Source organism: Protopterus annectens, chromosome 16.part0, assembly GCF_019279795.1.
Source record: "Protopterus annectens isolate FY-2018-M chromosome 16.part0, PAN1.0, whole genome shotgun sequence".
Classification (NCBI taxonomy): domain Eukaryota; kingdom Metazoa; phylum Chordata; order Ceratodontiformes; family Protopteridae; genus Protopterus; species Protopterus annectens.
In genome coordinates, this window is record NC_056750.1 from 685274676 (window position 1) to 685298015 (window position 23340).

Here is a 23340-nt window from a genome sequence, read left to right on the forward strand (position 1 = left end):
TGGAGCTGTCCCGACATATGTGTCAGTAAGTCCGGACGAGGGTCCAGAGTCCAAGGAGCATTCACGATGTAAGGTTGAAGGAAGGGGAACCATACTTGTCTAGGCCAGTGTGGCGCGATCAGAATCAATCTGCTTCCCAAGGATAGCACTTTCTGGATCACCCTCGAGATAAGGGGAATGGAGGGAAAGCATACAGCAGACCAGAGGGCCAATTGTGCGCCAGAGCGTCCCTTGGAGATCCCCCCGGTGGGGGGATCAGCGAGAAGTAGTCACTGCATTTCGCATTGAGAGGGCTGGAAAAAAGGTCGCAGCAAGGTTGACCCCGTTTGCTGAATATGCTGTCTGCCACCTGGCGGTTCAGGGACCACTCGTAGGGCATGAGGATCACCCTGCTTAGCCTTGTCTGCGATCACATTGGTTTTCCCTGGGATGTGCGTTGCCACCAAGGCCCACTGGGAAGCCATTGCCCAATTCCACACTCTCATGGCCTCCCTGCATAGTGGGTACGATCTGGTTCCTCCTTATTTGTTGAGATACCACACCACTGACATATTGTCCGAATGTATCGCAATAGTCCCTAAGGGGAGGACATCTTGAAGCACCTGCAATGCTAGAAGCACTGCCCTCATCTCCAGGACATTTATGTGCAAGTCTATCTCGTGCTCCTGCCACATGCCTTGGACCATCCTGACGAGATAATGCCCCCCCACCCTATCCGGGAGGCGTCCGTGGTCAGTGTGGCTACCGGGTTGGGTGAAACAAAGGGTTTCCCTACGTCTAAATTGTTGGTGCATAGCCACCAACTGAGGTCCTGCTTGCATTTGCCTGTGATCAAGATTGGATGGGATAGTGGTAGTCTTTGAAAGGACCATTGGGCGAATAGGAGCCACTGTAGGATCCTCATATGCAACCTTGCTAACGGGACCATCATGATAGTGGATGCCATTGTCCCCAGTAACTGAAGCACTAGTCTTGCCCTCACGCGTGCCAGAGGCATCATCATCCAAACCTGTCATTGTAATCCTGTGATCCTTTCCATAGGTAGGAATGCTGTCAACCGAATAGTGTCCAACTCTGCTCCTATAAATAAGACATGCTGTGAGGGTAGCAAGGCAGATTTTGTTCAGTTTATTGTGATGCCTAATTGGTGACAAAGATCGACAACAGTATCTCTGTTTTGAAGAAGTAGATGCTTGGTGGGGGCGGATAGGTAAGGAAACACCTGGAATCCTTGACGTCTCAAGTGAGCTGTCACCATTGCCACACACTTGGTGAACACCCTGGGGGCTGTGGTGAGACCAAAGGGCAGGGCTCGAAACTGGAAGTGCCTGGCTCCCAGACGGAAGCGTAGATGACATCTGGATGCTCTGTCCATTTTGATGTGGTAATAAGCATCCTTCAGGTCGATGGAGCACATCCATACTTCCTTTCCCAATAACGGGAGAATTGATTGCAGCGTGACCATCCGGAATTTGGACTTGTGTACATAATGATTGAGTCGGCTGAGATCCAAAATGGGTCTCAGGTCCCCCGTTCTTTTTGGCACCAAAAAGAATCTCGAGTAAGTCCCTAATCTGATCTGGTCTGGGAGGACTGGTTGGATGACTCCTTTTTCTAGCAGCAGAGAAACCTCTGATGCTGCCTGACCCCTTTGACTGGCTGGAACGTCTGGGATCTTTTTGACAGGAGGAGGTGTGGAGTGAAATGGAATGGTGTAACCTCCGGCGATTATCCCTAATACCCATCTGTCCTGGGTGATGTTGACCCAGGCTTCCGGATACTGGGAGATTCGACCCCCAACTGGCTCCGGAGAAGCACAGCCGGGCACACCCTCAGGAATGAGAGTATGGGGAACCGAGGAAGGAATCACGGTCCCCCGAATTGCGGGGGCCCCCTCTGCCTCTGGGGCGACGTCTCCCTGAATATGACCCCCCTCCCCTGCCTCGGGGGGGGGGGTCTCACCCTGTGTGGTAGGAAAGGACCTTTGCGATTTTTTGAACCACATCTTTCCCCTCGCTGAGCCTTGGGATAAGGCCTCGACAGGAGGGAAAAATGGACTCCAACAGCAGACAAGGTCTTTCCCAATTGCTCGCACCTGGTGAGCGTGTCTTTGACTTTGGTCCCAAACAAGGAGGAACCATCGAAGGGGGAATCAGTAAAGGAAGACTTAAAGGCCTCCGCAAAATGACATAGGCGTAGCCAGGCTTGCCTCCTGAGGGCCACCCCTGAACTAGCCACCCTACTAGCTCCCTTGGCCTCGTATGAAATCAGTTGCATGGACGAGTTAGCAATGGAGTTGAGGGTAGAGAGCTGAGCGTTGACCATTTGAGTCACAGCCTCAGGTACGTTACCCATTAGAGTATCTCCTAACTCCTTAAGGAGATCTCTCTGGAGCCGTGTGAAATGAGACAAATAATCCAGCGACCGCAAGGTAAAGGTCGCTGAAGACAGTGTACGCTTCCCGTACTGATCCATCGTCCTAGACTCCTTGTTAGGGGGATGGACCGAAGAGGAAGACTCAGCAACTTCCTTCTGTGTGGCAGCCACCACCACCATAGCATCTACCGGAACTCCCTTTGTCAAAAATTCTTTCCCTTGGGAAGCAGACAAAAATTTGTTGGGGCATCGAGGAACCAGCTCCACAGAGTCAGGAGTCTCCCACACCCTTCGACAGATAAGGTCCAGGAGCTCGTCGAAGGGTGGAGACAGCCAGGAGGCGGAGGGCTGGGCGCCAAAGGCCTTAAGGAATACTGACTCCTCCTCGGAGGGGGTTTTGGAAGGCCAGTCTCCTCTTTGTTTCAAGATCTCCAGGATATCGGAGAACGAAACATCCTCAGAGGAAGACTTAGGGGACCCCTCCCACTCCTCGAAGTCAGTATCGGAAGTGAGGGACTCGTCCTGGGAGTCTATGTGCTTCCTCTTGCAAGCTTTCTTTCTGGGGGGTTCCTCAGGCACAGACTCTGGGGGCCCCTCAGAAAGAAGGGGACCACTCATGGGGGTGTCCTTAGGCCCTTGCGCCCTGCTGTCCAAGGATAGGTGGATTTCAGAAGCTCTCGCCGGTGTTGTAGGGGACGGAAGGACCGATCCAAGAGAAGTAGCTGACCTAGCCAGCGCGCTCCACATAGCCTCGAAGGCGGGACCTCCCGAATCGGAGGACTGACCACCTTCCAAGGCCATGACCGGGACCGGAGTCCCCGCCGCCGAGGCACCAAGGGGAAGGCTCAGCATCGGCTGGTGCTCCGAGACATCCCCCTTGGGCCCGATAGAGGAGACCCGAGTCTCGAACCCTGTGGATGGAGCCGACAGGGTCGGAGCCGATGCTGACACCGATAAACCCCGCTGGGGGATCGGCGCCGGCACAGGAACGTCCCTCGGAGCGGATCTTACTGGCTCCGACGACAAGGATGCGCTCAGAGGAGGAATAGCAGGTACAACCAACAGAGCTGGCTCCGGAGCCGACTGGGTCGGAGCCGAGAAAAGTTTGGCCAACACCGGTGACTGTAGGAGCCTCTGCACCACCCTATCTACATCCAAATCGGAAAGCCCGGAGGATTTGGAGGAAATGGATGGAGAAGCAGACCTCCTATATGGAGAAGCTTGCCTTAAACTTGGCGACCGGCTCCAAATCGGTTACAAAATTATCGGAGCGGCCGCAGAGTCAGTCAATACAGTTACTTCCTGCGGCCCCAAAGTCGGTGGAGCTGAGGAAGCAGATTCCACAATGGAAATTTTAGAAGGTGGCTCCAAAACAATAGATAGAGCCAGCGACCTCTTCTTGGATTTGGAGGATTTAGACTTCGACTGGGAGCTGGGAGCCGAAGCTAAATCCTCCTCAAAGGACGGTTTTAGCAGTCCCTTTGGGATCAATTTGTTTTTCCTCTCTTGAAGCACCCGAGGACTAAAGGCATGTCAGAAACTGCACGACTCCTGAAGATGGATGGCTCCAAGACAGTAAACACAGACCGAGTGCCCGTCTGTGAAAAACATTTTATAGGCACACTTAGTACACTTTTTAAAGCCCGAGGGCTTATGCTCTTTTTGTTCCTTCGACATTCTAACAAATAGTAGCAGCCACTACCAAAAGGGTGGGAAACCGCTAACACAGAAAGCAGAAACATGAAAGAACACACACAAGGCACAGGGGAGAACCTCTAATTAAAACGGTTCTCAACTTAAATTAAGAAAAAACTAACCAAGAAAGCACATGAGGAGGACTAAGTCCTCTAACTTAAACGGGCCTAGCCCAAGGGTGTAAGGGATACCACACACAACACACTCGCATACTACAAAAACAATGCAGCAACACCACTAAGAACCACTCTATTGAATAACAGAATTATTTTAGCCAAGAATTAGCAAAAAATTTTCCACAAAAAAGAAGACTTTTTCAATACTTAGCCACAGCCAAGTCGAGACCACGTCCGAGCTCTACAAGCGGCAAACGAGATCTGGGAATGTGGAGCAGTGTATTGTGGGATACCATCTTAGCCCAGCCAATGAAAGACTTTCGAGCTAGTAGATAGGCCGGGTTGGAGCCGACATTCGGCTCCGAACCCACATGTGAAGAATGTAGGTGAGATAGGACTACATAACATCATTGCTTACATACAATCATACAAACCAAAAGCCCAAGGTAATTCTGGGATTCCACTCTGATCTGCTCAGCCACCTCCCCATCCAAACTGCAAATCTACCCAAAATACATGTAACACTATTGAGAACTGGCTCAACAACCAACACCTCCTTCTGAACCCCAATAAAACTAAACTTCCACTCTTCTTCCCCACTAGTAGATCTACCACACTTTCATTCTCTATCACATCTAACAATGGTACCACTATTTCCCCAGATCATCACACAAAACAAAACCATACAGACCATCAATAAGAAGCTTGGATCACTGTATAGAAACAAGACGTTTTTAACCCCACTGGCTAGGACTGCAATCGCCCGATCACACCTACTCTCTACTCTTTTATATGCTTCGTCAAACCTCAACAAATCCGAACTAGGTAAGCTGTCCCATAGCTACAATCATACTGCAGATTCGCCACTGGCTCCACCTATAGAACCCACCACTGCCAGAACCTTAAACAACTAGAGTGGCTAGAACTGCCCAGCTTAATTCAATTCAATCAACTCTTAATAGCGCACAAAATTTTGTACCACCCTGAGGATACACCCTCACTTAAAAAAATTATTAAGCTATATAGCAACCTGAGATCCCTATGGTCAGCCGATAAACTACTGGTCCAAACCCACAAAGCTAATAACTCTGCTGGGGAATCCCTGTTTGCCAACTTCATTGGCAAAACCTGGAATTCATTGCCAAACTATATAACCCTACAATCCTCCAAAAGTCTCTTCAAAAAGAACCTCAAACAGTATCTCAAATTGAAATGGCTATGCCCATGTACCAACTCTGATTAAGTTATAAACTGAAAGCATATTCTGTAATTATCATAACTAGTAACTACGTCACCAAGCTCTGCTTCCAATCTGATGTCTCTTATTTTTAATTGTGTCTGTCCATGAGAATTGTGAGTCCCTACTAAGGAACACTACTAAGCCATTGCATATAATTACTTTGTTTTTATAACTGTTTGCTAACTTCTGTGTAATCTATGCAAGTTTGGTTATGTGGAGCTTTTCTCCCCTGGCCTCCACTGAAAATGGACATGTATCCAGTTGGACTATCCCGGTAAACAAATGTAAAAGAAATAAAATAAATAAATATCCAAAAAGGCCCCAAACTGCAACGGGTATTTCAGTGTAAAACGAAGCAAATGTAATTGATAAAAAATGTTCAACAACACAGGATAATTACAGTCCAATGAATGGCAACAGAGATTTTAAATAAAGAATTATAACATGACTTTAAAAGTGGCTAGGGTCACAACTGCTATCATCTCTGTGGAGCAAGAGACATCACATATAGAGTAAGTACTGAGGCACAGCCACAGATGCAGGCGGTACACATAAGTAGAGATGACACTGAATGCATTAGAGGTATCATTTGGGGGAGGGTCACACTCTTTGTAGGCATGCAAATTCAAACTACATTCGGGACATATTCAACAGTGCACACTCAAGTTTACAGGAAAAGCGCATTTTCAGTACACAGGAACAGTCCTATCAAAGAGATATCCAGAAAATAAACTGACCAACAGGTGTTTTTAAGAATAATTTCCAATGAATTTCAAGTCAGACTCTGACAGAAAGTTTAAAAAAAAAAGCAATCATCTGTAAACCTGCTAAATGGGATTATCCATAGATCACTTCCAGTCATCACCTAGAACATAAATGCAAGGGTGAATACAATCCATAGACATACATAAGGACAATTTAGTGTAGCCTGTCAATTAACATAGTTTTAGAAGTTTTCAGGAAACCACAGAACCTAGAAGCAGCCTGCACAGATGGAAGGATTACATACAAATGCAGCACAGACAGTGATCAGAAGTCAGGATTAAATCCCTAAAGCTATGAAGTATAGATCTTAAAACCGAGCCATAGTTCTGCCAAACAGAACCATTTACAAGTTAGTGATGAGCAACCTGATATTTCATGTAAAAAAAGAAATCCAAGCCATCGAAGCAAGGCTATATATTTTATATGCCAAGAACTCAAAGAATCCCTAAAGGTTTCTGTTAAAAGCGTATTTATTATGGCAAGCTTTTGCGATAAAAATCACTTCTTCAGACAATAACAAACATCAAATTCAACACTTTTTTACTATGATGCAATTCAAACTCACCAGTCAATGGCAAACATCAATTTACAGTTGCTAGTCAACGAGGGAGACTTCATATATCAAAAGATCCTCTTTACTTATGCCTTAGCCTACACTGTTTAAGTAGAGGTTTCAGTGAAAAACAGTCATTTAGCCCTTTTCCAGTGTGCGCTCTCAACCTCAATATCCACTTCATCTCACTATGTTCAGTATTACTTACTATATCCCCCGGGTACATACTCTCTTGTATAACATCTATTACCATAAATTTAAAGCCATGTGGGCTACCTTTAAATATCACGTTTTGCAATTGCACTAAACATCTCCTTTCTACGTATACAATATGTGTGATCATGTATTCTCTCCCTTAACCTATTAGATTTCCCTCTGTAGTAAGCAGTGCAGCATGTGCAATAAGCCAGATAAACAATATTTTTGGTATTACAATCTGTATTAACGCAAAACTTATAGTCTCTATCTGTATCTGGATGTACAAATCTACCTGTTGTACCTATGTATTGGCAATACGCACAGTTATAACACTTCTTAGTACCCCTATCTTCCCTTTCACTCGCATTCATATAACTTCTTTGAATTTTCTCTTTTTTTTTTTCCTTTAGGACAACATAACATCCTTTTCAGTGAAGTATTATTTTTATAACAAAATCTTGTTCTATCACCTACTATGCTAGACAGCATGGGATCACTAGTGAGTAGATTCCAATGCTTATCTATGATATGCTTCAATGCCCTTGCATCTGAACTATTAACTACATGTACAAATAATAAATCATTTCTATTGCTCTTCTGGGACTCAATACAGTTATTTGAAGAGCTAATAAAAAACACAGTTGGGATCTATCCCTACGCATATTCATAACCTTATGCCTAGCTGATATTACATCTTTCCGTTTATAATCACTTGTTTTACATTTCGTTTCTAATTCTTTTAAATCATGTATAAAGTCCCCTTCCTTTTCATCCAACCTGGATGTATGCAGTAGGTGTCCTGTAATAACGTTATTAAAAACATGTGACGCATGCATGCTAGTACGACTGAGAATCTTTGACATTCCTTTCTATATAACTTCGTATAAAACACACCATCACTACCTCTGCATACTTTCACATCTAAGAACTCTATTTCCTCATTGGAACTACACATGGAGAAGGAGAAGAAAGGTGAACTACATTCTTAAATCTAAAAAACATATTCAATCGCTCTATCGTACCCTTCCATAGTATAAAAATGCCGTCAACAAAACAGCTGTACATCCTTAAAATATTCAGATGGAATATCACTAGTTTCCCACTGGCCCATTACCATACTGGTACAGATATTGGCACAAGATGTGTCCATAGCTATGCCAGCAGTGTGATATTTGCCACTGAAGGTATGGTGATATTTGCCATTGAAAGTAAACACATTAAATTCCAATACACCTTCAAGTAAAAAACATAACTCAATAAAATTCAAGTTATATGAACTGTGATTTTCTAAAAACAATTTAAACATCTCAATTCCTTGAGTCTTTGGTATCACGGGAAAAAGTGACTTGACTTGTATAGTATTCCTCATTACTTAATAGATCTCTAGTACATTCATGTAAATCACAGCAAAATTGTCTAGTATCACTTAAACATATTTATATAATTTTTTAATACAGGTTTTAAAAAAATGTTCTAAATAAATTGATGCCGGTTCTGTGATCCACCCTGCCCCTGCCACTATTCGGTGAAAAGGAGGGGTAGTAGGATGTTTGGGTACTTTTGGCAACCCTTGTAAACTAGGGACAGTAGGATTTTTAACAACTAAATATTCATATACATCTTTCACTATAGTACCTTTAACAAAACATTCACTCAGTCTTCCTTTACAGTGTTCACAAAAATTAAAACTATCTGTTTGATTGATAGGTCTATAGGTTTGCTTATCCTGTAGCACTGTATCCACAGATTTATAGTAAAACGAAGCATCCATTACTACGATAGAACCCCCCCCCCTTATCCACAGGATGAAACCCTATATCTGTATCCGATATGAGTTTATTTAATCCCTGGTTCTCCTCCACAGTCATATTAAAATGTTTCTGATTCCTGTTATTATTATTAAATAATTCATATATTTCATTTTCACATATCCTCACAAAGGCTTCAATTAGCGGATGATATTGAGGTGAAAATAAAATAGGTTTCTTTAAAACATTTTGATATTTCAGTTCACTCAATTTATTAAACTTCACATCCTGGATTTTCTTACTGATTTGTCACATGCTCAGGCTCTGGACCAATCACAAACCATTAATGCATTTTTACAAACCACAGACTCCCTGAGCCACTGCCAGCCTTTTCCTTATTCTATAACTGCAAATGGGTATCTTCTGAATGAATTCATGCTGCCAAACAATTGGAGACACATCTTTTGAGGGAAAGTGATGGGCCAGTTGTAAGATAAATGGGGCAGTCCTTTATTACACTACATGTACTACTCATAGATGTAATGCAAGTCAATCACCAAAAATACAATAAAATGTCTCCAGCTGTAGATGGACATGAACCATCCCGCTTGCTTATTGCAGGAAGTATGTGCTTGACATTGGAGATCACGCCTCCTCTCTCTGTCTACAATTTTAGCTTTCCAAAATGGAAAAGATATAGAAACGTGAGATATAACTTCTGTACATGGAATAGTAAGAAGACTGAGGCACCTAGGGCAGTCATCATACTGCTACCGGGATGTTTTTTTTTCTCTTACTCCCATCTCCCGTGCCACCGAGTAACACCGTGGTAAGTCATATAATGGATGTCAGTACTAGACCACTCCTCACTTTCACAAGAGGCAGACATCAGCAGTATGTCACAACCACTCACTGGCAGCACCATGTGATTGTTACCTACATCTCCACCGAATGCGGCCTGAGCATGCATGTCAGATGGGCACTACCATCCTACCTCGCTGTGCTGTCAACTGCCCAAGATACCATATGAACTCATGCATCAGGAATCTGTAAACAGGCTATGCCTTGCTGGAAGGAGTATGTTAACAAACCAAATAAATACAACAATGTAGCATGTTAGAAACTGTATCATCAAAAAGTAGTCACGCGAAGATGGAAAAAGACAGATGTGTGGCTACAGCAAAGACAAGACAATCATACTACAAGAACAGAAAACACATTTACAAATATTACTCTGAAATCTCAGGTTAGAATGGAAAGAGGTTGGGAATGAATATGACAGGGATAGGCCACTAATTCTAGAGTTGTTTGGAGGGCACAACTTTTAGTGGATTACACAAGCCTAGATAATCATTTATTGTCTACTAGACATGCTGTGTTTCTGTGGTCAATTAATCTCTTTAGAGACACTTATAAGGAATGACTTCAACTGATATGTCTAGGAGGAATACAGTGCAGGTGATGTACCTTACTGACCTTATAGACGGTATGTTGTTAGCTGCTGTAATAGGACTCTCCATCTCCCTCTGGGACAAAAACTGGTTGAGGTCCCCGTTCACCATGTATTCTGTTATCATGCACAGAGGATCATCTTGTATGCACACTCCCAGCAGGCGGATAATGTTGGGGTCATTCAACCGAGACATAATTTTAATCTCCTTCAGAAAGTTGTTCCTTTAAGAGCAGAGATAATAAAAGAATACATCAAGAGTTAAGAAGCACTAAAGTCCAATGTGCGAACAATAATACAACATACAATTCTCCTGACTCTATAAAGAGTACCAGGCAAAATAAGAACTTTTAAACTAAGTGTACTAAATCATCTGTTATCTATGAATCACAAATACATTTGGTTGTAAACAATGACTATTATATAATTAACATATGTCCACACAAAGACTGCTCTCAGTACTTTACAAAAGTGAATCAAATGGATTAATAAAATTAAAAAGCTGTCAAAGTAAAACAATATCTGCACTGTCTTTATCCTACCATTGTGACAACAAGGGGACACATTTCTATCATACAAGACTAATAATTGTCTTTATTCATGGAATACACAGATATCCACTCATAAGATGACAACTCCAAAGTCACATCACTGTCTCTCAAATAATGAAAGTCTCTTTCACAAACAGCACTTCTATTCATCTCACAGGGTGGTATAACAGATCTAACAGAAGAAAAATTTCTGCACTGCATAATATGTACATTATCACAAAAACAACACACTGTTCACTGCAAGATTCTTCTCAACAGTCTTGTTAGGAAACCATCCTAGCCCACAGATGAATCATATACAAGACTTAGATAAAAGGAGGAAAAACCCTTGGATCTTCTACAGATTTTTAATGATGAAATCAAAGACAGAAAATTGAAGTATTTTTTTCAACAGTGACATGACACGTAGCCATATGCTTCTACATTACATCCGCGAAAACCACTTTCAGCAAACGACTGTTCACTTAACGATAACCAGCGAAATTCAACTCCCTCGAACAGCTATTCCAGTGAATTATTTCCTGGGAGGGACGCTTGGCCAACCTAAAACCAAACAAATTTTAAAACCCTTCAGATTTGGGGGCTTCACCCCCCACAACCTACCAATGTGGGGTGCAGTGCCCCCCACACCTCCCTAACTAAATATACCAACGCTGAGATTGCACTACAGTGGGGAAAAGGAAAATTCCCGATGATGGACAAGCGTTTTTTTCTCCTAGGAAAAAATTAACTGAAATGGCCATTAGTGGGAGTTAGATTTCACTGGTTATCGTTCAGCAAAGAGCCATTCGCTGAAAGTGGTTTTTGCGGATGTAATATAGATCAAGCCGTATAACAAGTGACAAAACCATTTCAGTTGCATAGAGGAATACAGCCCTGACTAAGTCAGGTGACCTGGGTTTGACTGTCAGCTCAGATGACTGACAAAGTGGCAGGAAATGATGGGCATACCTATCCTGGGTTAGGGCAGTGACATAGGCATATATTTATGATCATCTCTGGTGACAACTTGGGACATCACTGGGAGGATGCATCATCCAAAGAAGAGACAAGGGTATACCTGGTTGACTTGCCATGGAGGTGAGGAAAAGTACAGTTTTGTACCTACCATAAATGTAGATGTTCGAGTGCTCATACAGCTGCAGTCATTACAGATGGGTTATCCTGCCGTCAGGCAGGTCCTCGGTCGGCCGAATTCCAAAGTCTAGGTCCAGCGTCGGTTGTCGCTTCTTCCCTGACGTCAGTGCGGCAGGGGTATAAAAGAGGCAGCCGATGCCATTTTCTTCAGTTTTTCTTGCCCCAGATGTCAGGTGTCCCCAGAAGGAAGGCAAAACATAATGTTATGCAAACATGCAATGTAGATAAATCAAAAACAGTAGTTGCAAGCAAATACACCATAAAAGAATACCCCAAATAGGTTGTATGATAAAGGTGTTTGTCATAAGGCCTGTCCTAAGAGGGGATGGTGGGAGGATAACCTGGACTGCAGCTGTACGAGCACTCGAACATCTACATTTATGGTAGGTACAAAACTGTACTAGGTTCATCGTGCATACAGCTGCAGTCATTACAGATGGGTAGAATCCCAAAGCTAAGTAAGGGTGGTAGGCACTAAGTGGAACTAGGAGGGGCGAGGATGCCCTGCAGGACTGCTGTGGAAAAGCCCGCTCTAGATTTTGAGTATAGTGGAAGGTGGTAGTGCTTGGAGAAAGTGTGCACTGAACTCCAAGTAGCTGCTTCCAAAATGCCCTTGGTAGGGACCCCCCTGAAGAAAGCTGCAGAGGTGGCTGTAGCCCTGGTGGAGTGGGATCAGATGTATACAGGCACAGATTTTCCATGAAATGAATAACAAAAGCGTATGCAGTGGGCTATCCATTTTGAAATTGTCTGTTTGGAAATAGCCTTTCCTTGAGCACCTGTAGCATAGGACACAAAGAGCTGCTCAGATTTCCTGAATGGCTTTGTTCTGTCCAAGTAATAATGAAGTTGTCTGTGAATGTCCAAGGAATGTAGTAGTCTCTCCCCTTTGTTCTGTGGATTTGGATAAAAGGTAGGTAAATGAATAGTCTGATTCAAAGCTACACTCAATACTACCTTTGGCATGAAGGTAGGGTTGGTTCGTAAGGAAACTCTGTCCTGATGGAAAATGATGAATGGTTGCACAGCCATGAGGGCCTGTATTTCCGAAACCCTGCGTGCTGAGGTAATAGCCAGAAGGAAGGCTGTTTTCCATGACAAGTATTGCAGCTCTGTTGAAGAAGCCGGCTCAAAGGGAGGCAGGGTCAGCTTTTCCAATACGAAGTTGAGGTCCCAAGCTGGGACTGGTGGTTTCGAGGGGTTTTATATTTTTTGCCCCCTCTGAGGAACTGCCTTAATAGAGGATGTGAGAATAAAGGAGGATCTGTATTGTATTGTGCAGAAATGGCTGAAGCGTGGATCTTGATGGAGGAGAAGGAAAGGCCACTGTTTAACATCTCAGCTAGGTATTGTAAAATTTGAGGTATATTTATTACCCAAGGATTCTGGCCCTTTTCTTGATTCCAGGAACAAAATTGTTTCCATTTGGCGGAGTAGGCTTTTCTAGTAGAGGGTCTTCTGGCCTCCAAGATGACATCCTGCACCTCCTTGGGGAGGAGAGTCTGTTGGGAAATTAAGGTATTCTCCATGCAGCTAGATTTAGGGTTTTGAGCTGGCTGTGAAGGGTTTTGTAGTTGTGCTGGGACAACAGAAGAGGGACTAGAGGTAGGATCCATGGTGGGGAGTGTGTCAGGCTCTTTAGGAGAGGATACCAGTGTTGTCGTGGCCAGCCTGGAGCAATGAGAATCATTTGTGGCCTCTCTGCTCTGGCTTTTAATAGAACTTTGGTCAGAAGAGGAAGAGGCGGGAAGGCATAGACTGTCAATGTTGTCCAATTGAAAGAGAGTGCGTCCACTTTCCAGGCCTGTGGATGATGGGTCCTTGAACAAAATTTTTCCAACTGGTAATTTCTGTGGGTAGCAAATAGATCTATGTCTGGCTGTCCCCATGCCTGAGTTATCTTTGAGAAAACTTGAGGATGCAACTTCCATTCGTGAGGGTCTGTCATATTTCTGCTTAAGTTGTCCGCCAGTGTGTTTTCCTTTCCTGGCAGGAATTGTGCCTGTAGTTGAATTTGCAATTCCAGTGCTGTGTTCCATAGGGTCATGGCTTGCCTACACAGGGGGTATGAATGAGTTCCCCCCTGTTTGTTTATGTACAACATGACTGTGGTGTTGTCTGTCCTTATCAATAGCTGGCCTGGATGCAGTAGGTCTTTGAAGGTCATAAGAGCATTTTGCATGGCTAGCATCTCCTTTTGGTTAATGTGTAGGTGCTTCTGTTTTTGGGACCATTTTCCCTGAATGCACTGATTTGCCAAGTGTGCTCCCCAGTCGTAGTCTGAGATGTCCGTTGTGATGATTTGAGTTGCTTAAGGTACACAGAAAGGGAGACCTGTGTTTCTTTGGCATGCTTGAGCCCACCACAAAAATTCCTTTTGAAGGCATGGAATGAGTGGTATAATTGTTTCCAAGCTGTGGCTGTGTTGAGACCATAAGTTTTTTAGGTACCATTGTAGTTTCCTCATATGCAGCTTTGCACATGGTATTAGTAGGATGCAAGATGCCATGAATCCCAGAGCCTGCAGGACTTTCCTTGCAGTTAGTCTGGTGAAAGTTACCATTTTGTTGAAGTATTGAGATAGTTGCCCTTGTTTGTCTGGCGTGAGGTAGGCCATCTGGGTGGTTGTATTTAAGCTGGCACCCAGGAAAATTATCTGTTGAGAAGGTATTAGTTTTGATTTCTTTTTGTTCACTGTGTATCCCAGGTAGGTAGTTTAACAGTTTTATTACAAACGCCAGATGCTGCAATAGAATGTCCTTGCTGTCCGCTTGGATCAGGCAGTCGTCCAGATATGGGTAGATTTGTATTCCTTGTTGTCTGCAGAAGGCAATTACTGATGCCAGGCATTTCGTAAACACTCTGGGTGCAGTAGATAAGCCAAAGGGCAATGCAGAGAATTGGTAATGGGTTGAACCTGCAAGAAATCTGAGGTATCTTCTGCAATCTTGTCTGACAGGGACATGCAGGTATGCCTCCTTGAGGTCCAATGTTACCAGCCAAGACTCCTTGCCCAGCATGGGAAGAAGCTGCTGTAATGTGAGCATCTTGAATTTTGGCACCTGTAGATATGTGTTTAGGATGGAGAGGTCTAAGATGGGTCTCCAATCTTTGTCTTTCCTTGGTACCAGGAATAGTCTGGAATAAAAACCTTGACCTTGTTCTTTTGCAGGTACCTCTTGAATCGCTTTCATATCCATGAGAGAGGAAATTTGTCTTTGTGCCTCTGCCCTTTGATTTTGTGGCAGGTTTGGCAAGCCTCTCATTTTTGGAAGGGTGTGAAAGTGGAACCTGTAGCCTCTGTCTATAATGTCCAGAATCCATTTGTGTTTTGTAACAATGTGCCAGTTTTTTGAAAATAATGCCAGTTTTCCACCCAAAGGTGCTGCCATTAAAGCTTTGTTTGGCAGGCATAGGGGGAAGTCACTGTGTCTGTTTTCTAAATGACTGTGATCTATCTTCTCCACCTCTTGGGGTTGGTGCTTGCCACTGTCTAGCTCTGTAAGATCCTTGAGGTTGTCCTCTACCCCTTGGGTGTCTCTATCTGCCCCTTTGAGGTCTGTCCATGGCTGGAAAGGACCAATTTCTTGAAGGCCAGTTTCTGCTGAAGCGTGGAGGTTGTACCTGCAAGAAATCTTTCACTGTTTGCATAGATTTCGCTTTTCCTCCATTTTCTTTAGTACCTCCTCAGCTTTAACACCAAACAATACATCTTTTTGAAGTGGTGCATCTAATAAATTTGCTTTGACATGATCTGGTAAGGTTTGCTTTTTGAGCCAAGCATGTCTACGTATAACAGATCCCGTAACAGCAGCTCTACATGAGGCCTCTAAAGCATCAAAACCACACTGCAAGGTATGTTTACCCACTTGCTCTGCTCCATGCAACAAATCCTGCAACTCTTTCAAATCTGGTTGTTCTGTTTGTGTCATTTTGCTTTTCAGCTGAGATAACAAAAACTGTTGGTACTTTAACATATGAAATTGACAATTTAATGCCCTCATGGTTAAAGTGGCAGATGTATACACCTTTTTCCCCCACCTTTCTAATGCTCTGGAATCTCTGTCTGAAGGTAAAGGGTTTTTAGCAGTAGAGGCCTTAGGTTCATAGGTTCATATGTTCATAGGTTCATACTAGGTTCATAGGTTCATATGTTCATAGGTTCATACTAGGCTATCTGCCCAAGGGCATTTATAAGCCTAGCCCATAGTTATGTGGCTTTCGCCACCCCTTTAGTTTGAATAAAAACTATGCCGATCATTTTGCTGTGCCTCTGTCAAGCAGTGACACTGAAGTAATCCCTGGGGTATATCTGCAATCTCCCATCCATTGGTCAAGATTCCTCTTGAACAAGGCCAGAGAGGTGCTCTGCCTCACATGTACCGGGATTTTGTTCCACAGCATAGGGAGTCTCTGGGTGATGAATCTGTCCCTCCAGCACGTTCTATTTATAACCGTGTCAAGGTTTAAGTCTCCGCCCTTGTGGTTCTGAGGGATCTAGATTTTTTGAGGTGAAGCATATTCATCAAATCTGGGTTTGACATGGCCTTATATGTTAGGCACAGGTCACCTCTGAGCAAGCGGTATGAGACTGAATAGAGCTGGAGTTCTTTCAGTCGGGCAGCATAAGACATATTTTTGAGACCCTTTATCCTTTTGGTGAGGAACTTTTGGGGCCTTTCAAGCTGCAGCAGGTGTCGGGTCAGATACATTCGAACGGGCATTGTACTCAATCATAGGTCTAATGAGTGATGAGTACAGGGGACGATGACCTCCTTGATCTAGATGTGAATCCCTTCATGATCAGGTGGGCGATATAGAAGGTTTTCCTAACTACTTTAGCAACATGAGTGTCAACGAAGGCTACTGTCAACCTGGGTCCCCAGATCCCTGATGACTTTTTCTGTGCTCAGTGGATTGCCACCTATATGGTAGCTAGGGGTAACCTTGTTTTTCCCAAGGGTATGACTATGCATTTTTGGCGTTTAACTTCAGGCCATGGCTCTGGCACCAGTTATCCGTTTCTGTGAGGCCCTTCTGGAGGATATCTGTGTCAGATGTGTTTTCGACTATGGCCCAGTTTGCAGTCATCTGCAAACTTTGTCAGCCATAACCCTCCTGTGTTTGCTTGTACTTCAGAAAAGTAGATGCCGAACAAGAGTGGACCCAGGACTGAGCCCTGTGGGACACCACTTGTGACAGGCTTTGAGTCTGACATGGCTCCAGCAACTCTGACCCTGTGGGTTCTGTCACTTAGCCAGTTTGCAACCCATCTTGTGATGTATGGGTTTACATTCAAGCTGATGAGTTTTCGATGATACCTGAGTGGGGTATTGTGTCAAAGGCCTTTGCCAGGTCGAGGTAGGCTGTATGGACTGCCTTTCCCTCATCAATGGCCTTGGTGACAGTCTCGAAAAAGTCAACCAAGTTTAAGAGGCAGGATCTGCCTTTGACAAAGCCAAACTGGGTTGGATCCAAAGTCTGCAAGTTCCCTATGTCTTTATTTATGAGTTCCATTATGATCCTCTCCATGGCTTTGCAGATAAGGCTTGTCGAGCTAATGGGGCGGTAATTTCCAGGGTCTGTGGAGGCACCGCCCTTATGAAGTGGGACCACAGTCGCCGTGCGCCACTCCTTGGTGCGTATCCTGAGGTGAGGCTAAGATTAAACAGCTGTCCTAACTGTGGGTTTAATTCCTCGTTGAGTTCGTGAAGCACACAGCCGGGGACACCATCCGGTCCCATGGATGCTGTGTTTTTGCCTTAGTGAGGGCAGTTCTCACCTGGGCGTTGGAGATGTTTGGGGGCTACAATCCTCTGGAATAGATATCTCTCCTTTTGGGGGAGGGAGAAGTTTGCACTGAACCTGTCAGCCAGTATGTTGGCAATGTGTGTAGGTTCAGTAATTTTCACATCATTTTGAACTAATTCTGAGCATATCTGGGAGTTTCCTCCTAGGTTTCTAACATAGCTAAAGAAGGCCTTATGATTCTCTTTAGAGTCCTTGGCGATTTTTCTCTCAAAATTTGCCTTGGATGATTTTATGAGAGCTCTTAGTTTTACTTATAATGATCAAAGGTGTCTTACCTTTCAAGGATTTTGCTCTATCTTGTAGTAGCTTCCTCCTTTTGTTGTAGAGCTTGTTTATGGCTGGGGTCCACCAGACTGGACGCTTGCCTTTGGTACAGAGAGTCTTAGTTTTGTTTGAGATTGCCTGATCCATGCAGTCCTGTAGGTGCTGGTAGAAGGCATTTGTAAGTGATTCAGCGGTTTGAGTAATGTTTACCACTGGCTCAGGGGCCTTAAAGGAGACCACACTAGTTTTTAGAAGTGTGAAATCGGCTTTGAGAAGTTTTTCACTGTGGTCTTTTTGTTTCAGGTGGGGGCGGGATGAGGACCTCCAGCGAGATTAGTTTATGATCTGATCTCACCAGTGAGGGGTATACTTCCGGTGTTGAACATTTTGATCCCATGTTCGTGATGATGAGATCAAGTATGTTTTCTCCTCTTGTGGGGATGGTGACTAGTTGTTCCATGGCATTTGAGTTTATGAACTCCAGGAATCTTTGGGTTAGAGTGTTCGGGCTTGAGTAGTGTTCCCAGTCTATATTAGGGTAGTTGAAGTCACCTAGTATGATGGTGTTTGGAGATACATTTATCCCTCCAATGTTTTCAGGAAGGCCATGTGAGGTTCCTGAGTTTGAGAGGGTGGCCTGTAACATGCTACAAATTGCAGAGCAGTCTTGCCTATGGTTAATTGCACCTGGATGGTCTCCGATGCATCGTCGTTGCCACCAACCTTGAGGTGTGGGTGTCCTTTATGAATATGGACACCCCTCCTTTCTTGGTGTTGTCCAGATTTTGGGGCGGCAGCGTGATATGAGGTGAAACCTGTTAGTGCTGGGGTGCTCTCAGGAGCCTTGAACCAGGTTTCTGTCACAGCACAGACATCAATGTTCTCCATATTGAGAAGGGCCTCGAGTGCGTGCATCTTGAGATTGAGACTTCTGGCATTGAGCAGCATTACCCTTAGTTTTTTTCCTTTTGGTGTTCTAGGGTGGTAGGTTTAGAATTTGAGCCTTGCCTAAAAAGGCACTATGGGGTGGCAAGAGCCTTTGCCAATATCCGGAAGCCCAGGGTGACAGGTGCAAGCCGTCCCTTGCAAAGCAGCGTGGCTTGTCCAGCATGTCATCCCAGGCAGACAGACATTGGATCCCCTTTGAATGACACCAGAATTTAAGCCAATTATTAAAGCTGATCATCTTATCACTGTATTGTGGCATCATTCTAGGTGAAGGTAGGATACTGCTCAAGGTCAGGGTCATACCTGCCTGGGCTACATAATCAGAGAGCTCCTCGATGTCCCTTTTCATGTAGTCCAAGGAGGTACGTCTCAGGTAGTTGACACCAGCGTGGACAATGACTGAGTCGTACTTGTACCTGCTGTTGAGAGACCTAATCCCTTGGGACCCTGTGAAATTGTTTCTGGGTCAGCAGTATGGCTTTTGTAAAGGAACTGGTGAGAATCAGGAACCCGGTAATACCTGTCTGGTTTAACAGGGGCTGGAGGTAAAGAATCTGGATTAAGGCTGGCTTCTGCCTACACATCATCCAAACTATCTAAAACAGGAGGGATAGCCAGGGGCCTATGCTGGGGGAGCAGTAGAAATTCTCTGAGCCTTTTCTTGGAATCTGAGTAATCTTGGCCTTCCCAGTGGAAGTGTTCCCTCAATGTATGCAGAGTTTCCCCAAAAGAGTAGTCCTCGGGGGGGGGGGGGAGACCAAGGGAATAGACTCCTCAGCATCAGAGTCTTCGAAAGGGGAATAGGCATAATCCTGGTCCTCAGAATGGTCTGAGGTAATAGAAGCCTGGTCTGAGGAAGGGAAGTCTTCCTCCAATCTGGGTCTTTTGTCAGAGGGGGGTTGAGAACCCCTGATGAGAGTCATCAAATCCTCAGCCATTTTAAGCATCTGCTTTTTAGGCATGGGACCTTCAGAGGAGGTCTGGGGACCCTGTTTTTTAGTTTTCATGGCAGCTTTAGATTTAGTGAAGGATTTAATAGAGAAGGTGGAAGGCCTGAAGACGCCTTCAGAAATGGCAGGCCTGACTAAATTTTCAGTTTCCCCACCAAGAGTGGCGTCGGTATCTGCAGTGGGAATGGAGACCGAGGAGCCTGCGACCTCAGGTACTGAAGTCACCGGTAAAATAGTTTCATCGGTAGTCAGGGGCTGCGTAGGCGCCTCGCTGAGAACCGGAGAACCGGTAGTCGGCCTAAGCGTGGTCTCAGTACTCGGTGCAGACCTTGGATGTCAGCCCTTGTCTTTGCGTCTTTTGCTTAAAATTGGTGTCGGAGTATCCGACGACATGATATAATTAAATTTTTTGCCAAAATAATGAAGGGCGAACTCCGCCCGGCGCTTAATAGTGCACTTGTTGAACCTAGCACAAAAATGGCAGGCCGAGACGTCGTGATCTGGCCCTAAGCAAGGTATACAGAAAGAGTGGAAATCCTTATGCGGTATTTGCTTCCCACAAGAAATGCAATTATTAACTTTGTCTGACATCGGTCTGAGGCAAGAAACGTTTCCCCAATGGGGTACTTAGCTTTAAAGAAGACTTCGGCTGAAATACTTTCATAAATCTCAGGAGCTGGCCGACCGGCACTTGCGAACTGCTTCTGCTTCGGGCACCGCGTGGCAAGAAAGACTGAAGAAAATGGCGTCGGCGGCCTCTTTTATACCCCTGCCACACTGACATCAGGGAAGAAGCGACGACAACCGACGCCGGACCTAGACTTTGGAATTCGGCCGACCGAGGACCCACCTGACGGCAGGATAACCCATCTGTAATGACTGCAGCTGTATGCACGATGAACATCGCCCAATACATTCCCATTGCATGGCTTCCCATCAGATGTAACCATGTCATGGCAAGGGCAGGGGGAGTGGGTAGGACATACAAAGAAGCCCCCAGATGGATGCAAAGATGACCGAGTTTCCATGGTACCCATGGGATTCATGACTAGTGTCAGCAATACTGGAGTAAGGCCAGGGGAGATAAGAGATTAGCTGTTAGACCCAGCATGGACACGGGGCACTGGGGTGGCCAGTCCAATAGAATAATGCACAAGATGACAAAAAATATATAACAAGTAAATAAGGTCGACCATTAAGGAGAAATTCATGCCTGATGTAAGATCATCTCTTGATTAGCCACCATACATCTGTATTACTTTATATGGATGAAGTTTCAATAGCATTTACTTTGTGATGAAATGGGGGGGGGGCACGTTAGGAGTTAACCTAATTAAGAAACTGCTTTATGATGCCTGGATATGTACACTGCTTTTCATGAGACTATAGGCAACAAGAGACAAATCTTCACTGAGGAAATGGGTCCCCACATGTGGTGATTTGGGATATGCCTATAGATACAATGGAAGAGACAAATTGGTCATGGAGACTGGAACAATTATGGCAGCTGATAGAAGGCATAAATGAAAGAAAAAAATAGTTAAATTCAGAGAACAGACGTTTATAATTTTATGAAGCACAGTTGTATATCTATGATAAAGTTACCTCAGTACAAATGTCAACATTGAACATACTAGGAGTTGACAAAGCTACACATCCTGATTCACAAATCCCTGGCAAACAGCCTGAAACCAAAAAAAAAAATTTGCTCATGTCTCATGTACATCAAAATGTGACATTCAAGGTAGCAGGTCCTACAATTACCCTCTAGGAATCTGTAGTCAGTGCAGGTGATCTAAATTTATTCAGACCAAAATAATTGTTAAATCTAGCTTTAAATACCAACACTGAAGCTGACTGCCTTATTCTTTTTGGGATTGATTTCTTACAATGTATTAACAAAGATAGCAGACAACCCATCTTTGTAAAGCAGCACACTTTATTGTACAAAACATAACAAAGGAGGTTCTTCCCAAAACAAAAGCCTTATAGTTTAACAGGTGACACCAAATACCTTCAGTACACTTCCTTGCAGATGGGATATAGAGTCTCTTTCAGACGCTCTCTTCCTTACCCCCCCGCCTGTCTCTGAATTCCTATAACAGAAGCAAATCAACTTCCTCCTGCTGTCTTCTTTGTTTGCTTGCCCTTTGCACTCTCTCTTTCTTCAAGAACTGCTACTCAGAACATTAATTCCTGCCTTCCAAAAATGGCAAATAGTAACCTTAGCCTTTTATACATCAATTGTTTCATTAAACAAAAGTATTCTAGCTAATATAGCAAACTTAATTTGGCTATCTAAGCAACATTCCCAAGTTAAAATAGCAGCAACACTTTTCTGGCTTATGCAAAAAAAGCTTCTCTGTTGTTAAAGAAATACTTACCTTGTATGCTTAAAGGAAACACTTCTTCATATATAACCATAGTTCTATTTATGCACACTAAACACAAAATACAGCACACTACTTATGTTTGCTCCATTTAAACAGTATATGGGGGATCTACCATGTTACATACACTACTGTTCTATAAAGCACCATGTTGTTAATCATTGCTAAAGCATTGTCAATATGCAGTAATAACACATTGCATCATGTATTAAGACACTGTTTTATGAACAAATGAAACAAAAATAATATTTTTTGCAGGAGGGCACAAGTCTCCAATACCTCTTATTTTATGTTTTTCCTGTCAAGGTTACTATTCCTTAAGGGGATGAATGATCAATGGTATAACCTGGAAAAGCTCTCTCATTCTTTCTCCAGAGGGCAGTGATCCCACAGAACATAAAAATATAGTCAAGCACAAACACATAACTCGTATATGAAGCAAACAGCAATACACAAACAGTATCTTCAAGCTATAAAGTTCAAGCAAATGAGATTCATGCAGTATTGTATTAAGCAACAGTACCTACACTGTCAGTAGCAATTTAAAATGCACACAAAAGCTGCTGCTCCACGCGTGGACTTGCCAAAGGATTGCCATGCATCCCCTAAGGATGAAGGCATTGTAGTTCTGTCACACTCACTGCTACTGTTTGCATACTGGCTTCATTTCGCTTTCACATGGACATATATGTTGTGGTGGTCAAAGAAAACACTACCTACGTAGAATGTGCACCTCAGAAAACCATATGGACACTGGACATCACAAACTAGAAATTACTTTAGCAATAATTCATGACAGGGTATGGATAAAAAGATTTACCCATGAATGCCAGGGCTTGATTATGAGGGCAAAAGACTAAGTCATTAAAACAAGGCTGACTGAGTAAGTCCTGCATTGCCCATGCACAGAAGTAGATTATTGCTAAAGCGCAGTGACATTACTTAAGAAAAGTTTTTTTTACATAATGTCACTGTCTGCTTCCTCTGCTGGGTACTCGTATAATGCACACAGGTATGCCATGGACAGCCACACATTTGCACAGTACCTCAGAGATGTGCAGGATAGGAGAGGAGTCGGAGAAGGCACTCGCTTCTTAAAAGAAAGTGCACTGTATGTTCCTGTACTCAGAAAATGAAAGTGACCTAAA

At 43.9% G+C, this 23340-nt stretch overlaps 1 protein-coding gene across 4 annotated transcripts in view; it reads right to left on the reverse strand.

Moving 5' to 3' along the window:
- The window catches only part of LOC122790442 (discoidin domain-containing receptor 2-like), a 1000047-nt gene that overhangs the window by 77812 nt on the left and 898895 nt on the right, over positions 1 to 23340 (reverse strand). For all 4 annotated transcript variants that reach the window (XM_044057975.1, XM_044057974.1, XM_044057973.1 and 1 more), the window contains one exon: positions 10168 to 10365. In XM_044057975.1, the coding sequence (XP_043913910.1) occupies positions 10168 to 10365 (198 nt within the window). The remainder of the gene's footprint in view (positions 1 to 10167; positions 10366 to 23340) is intronic.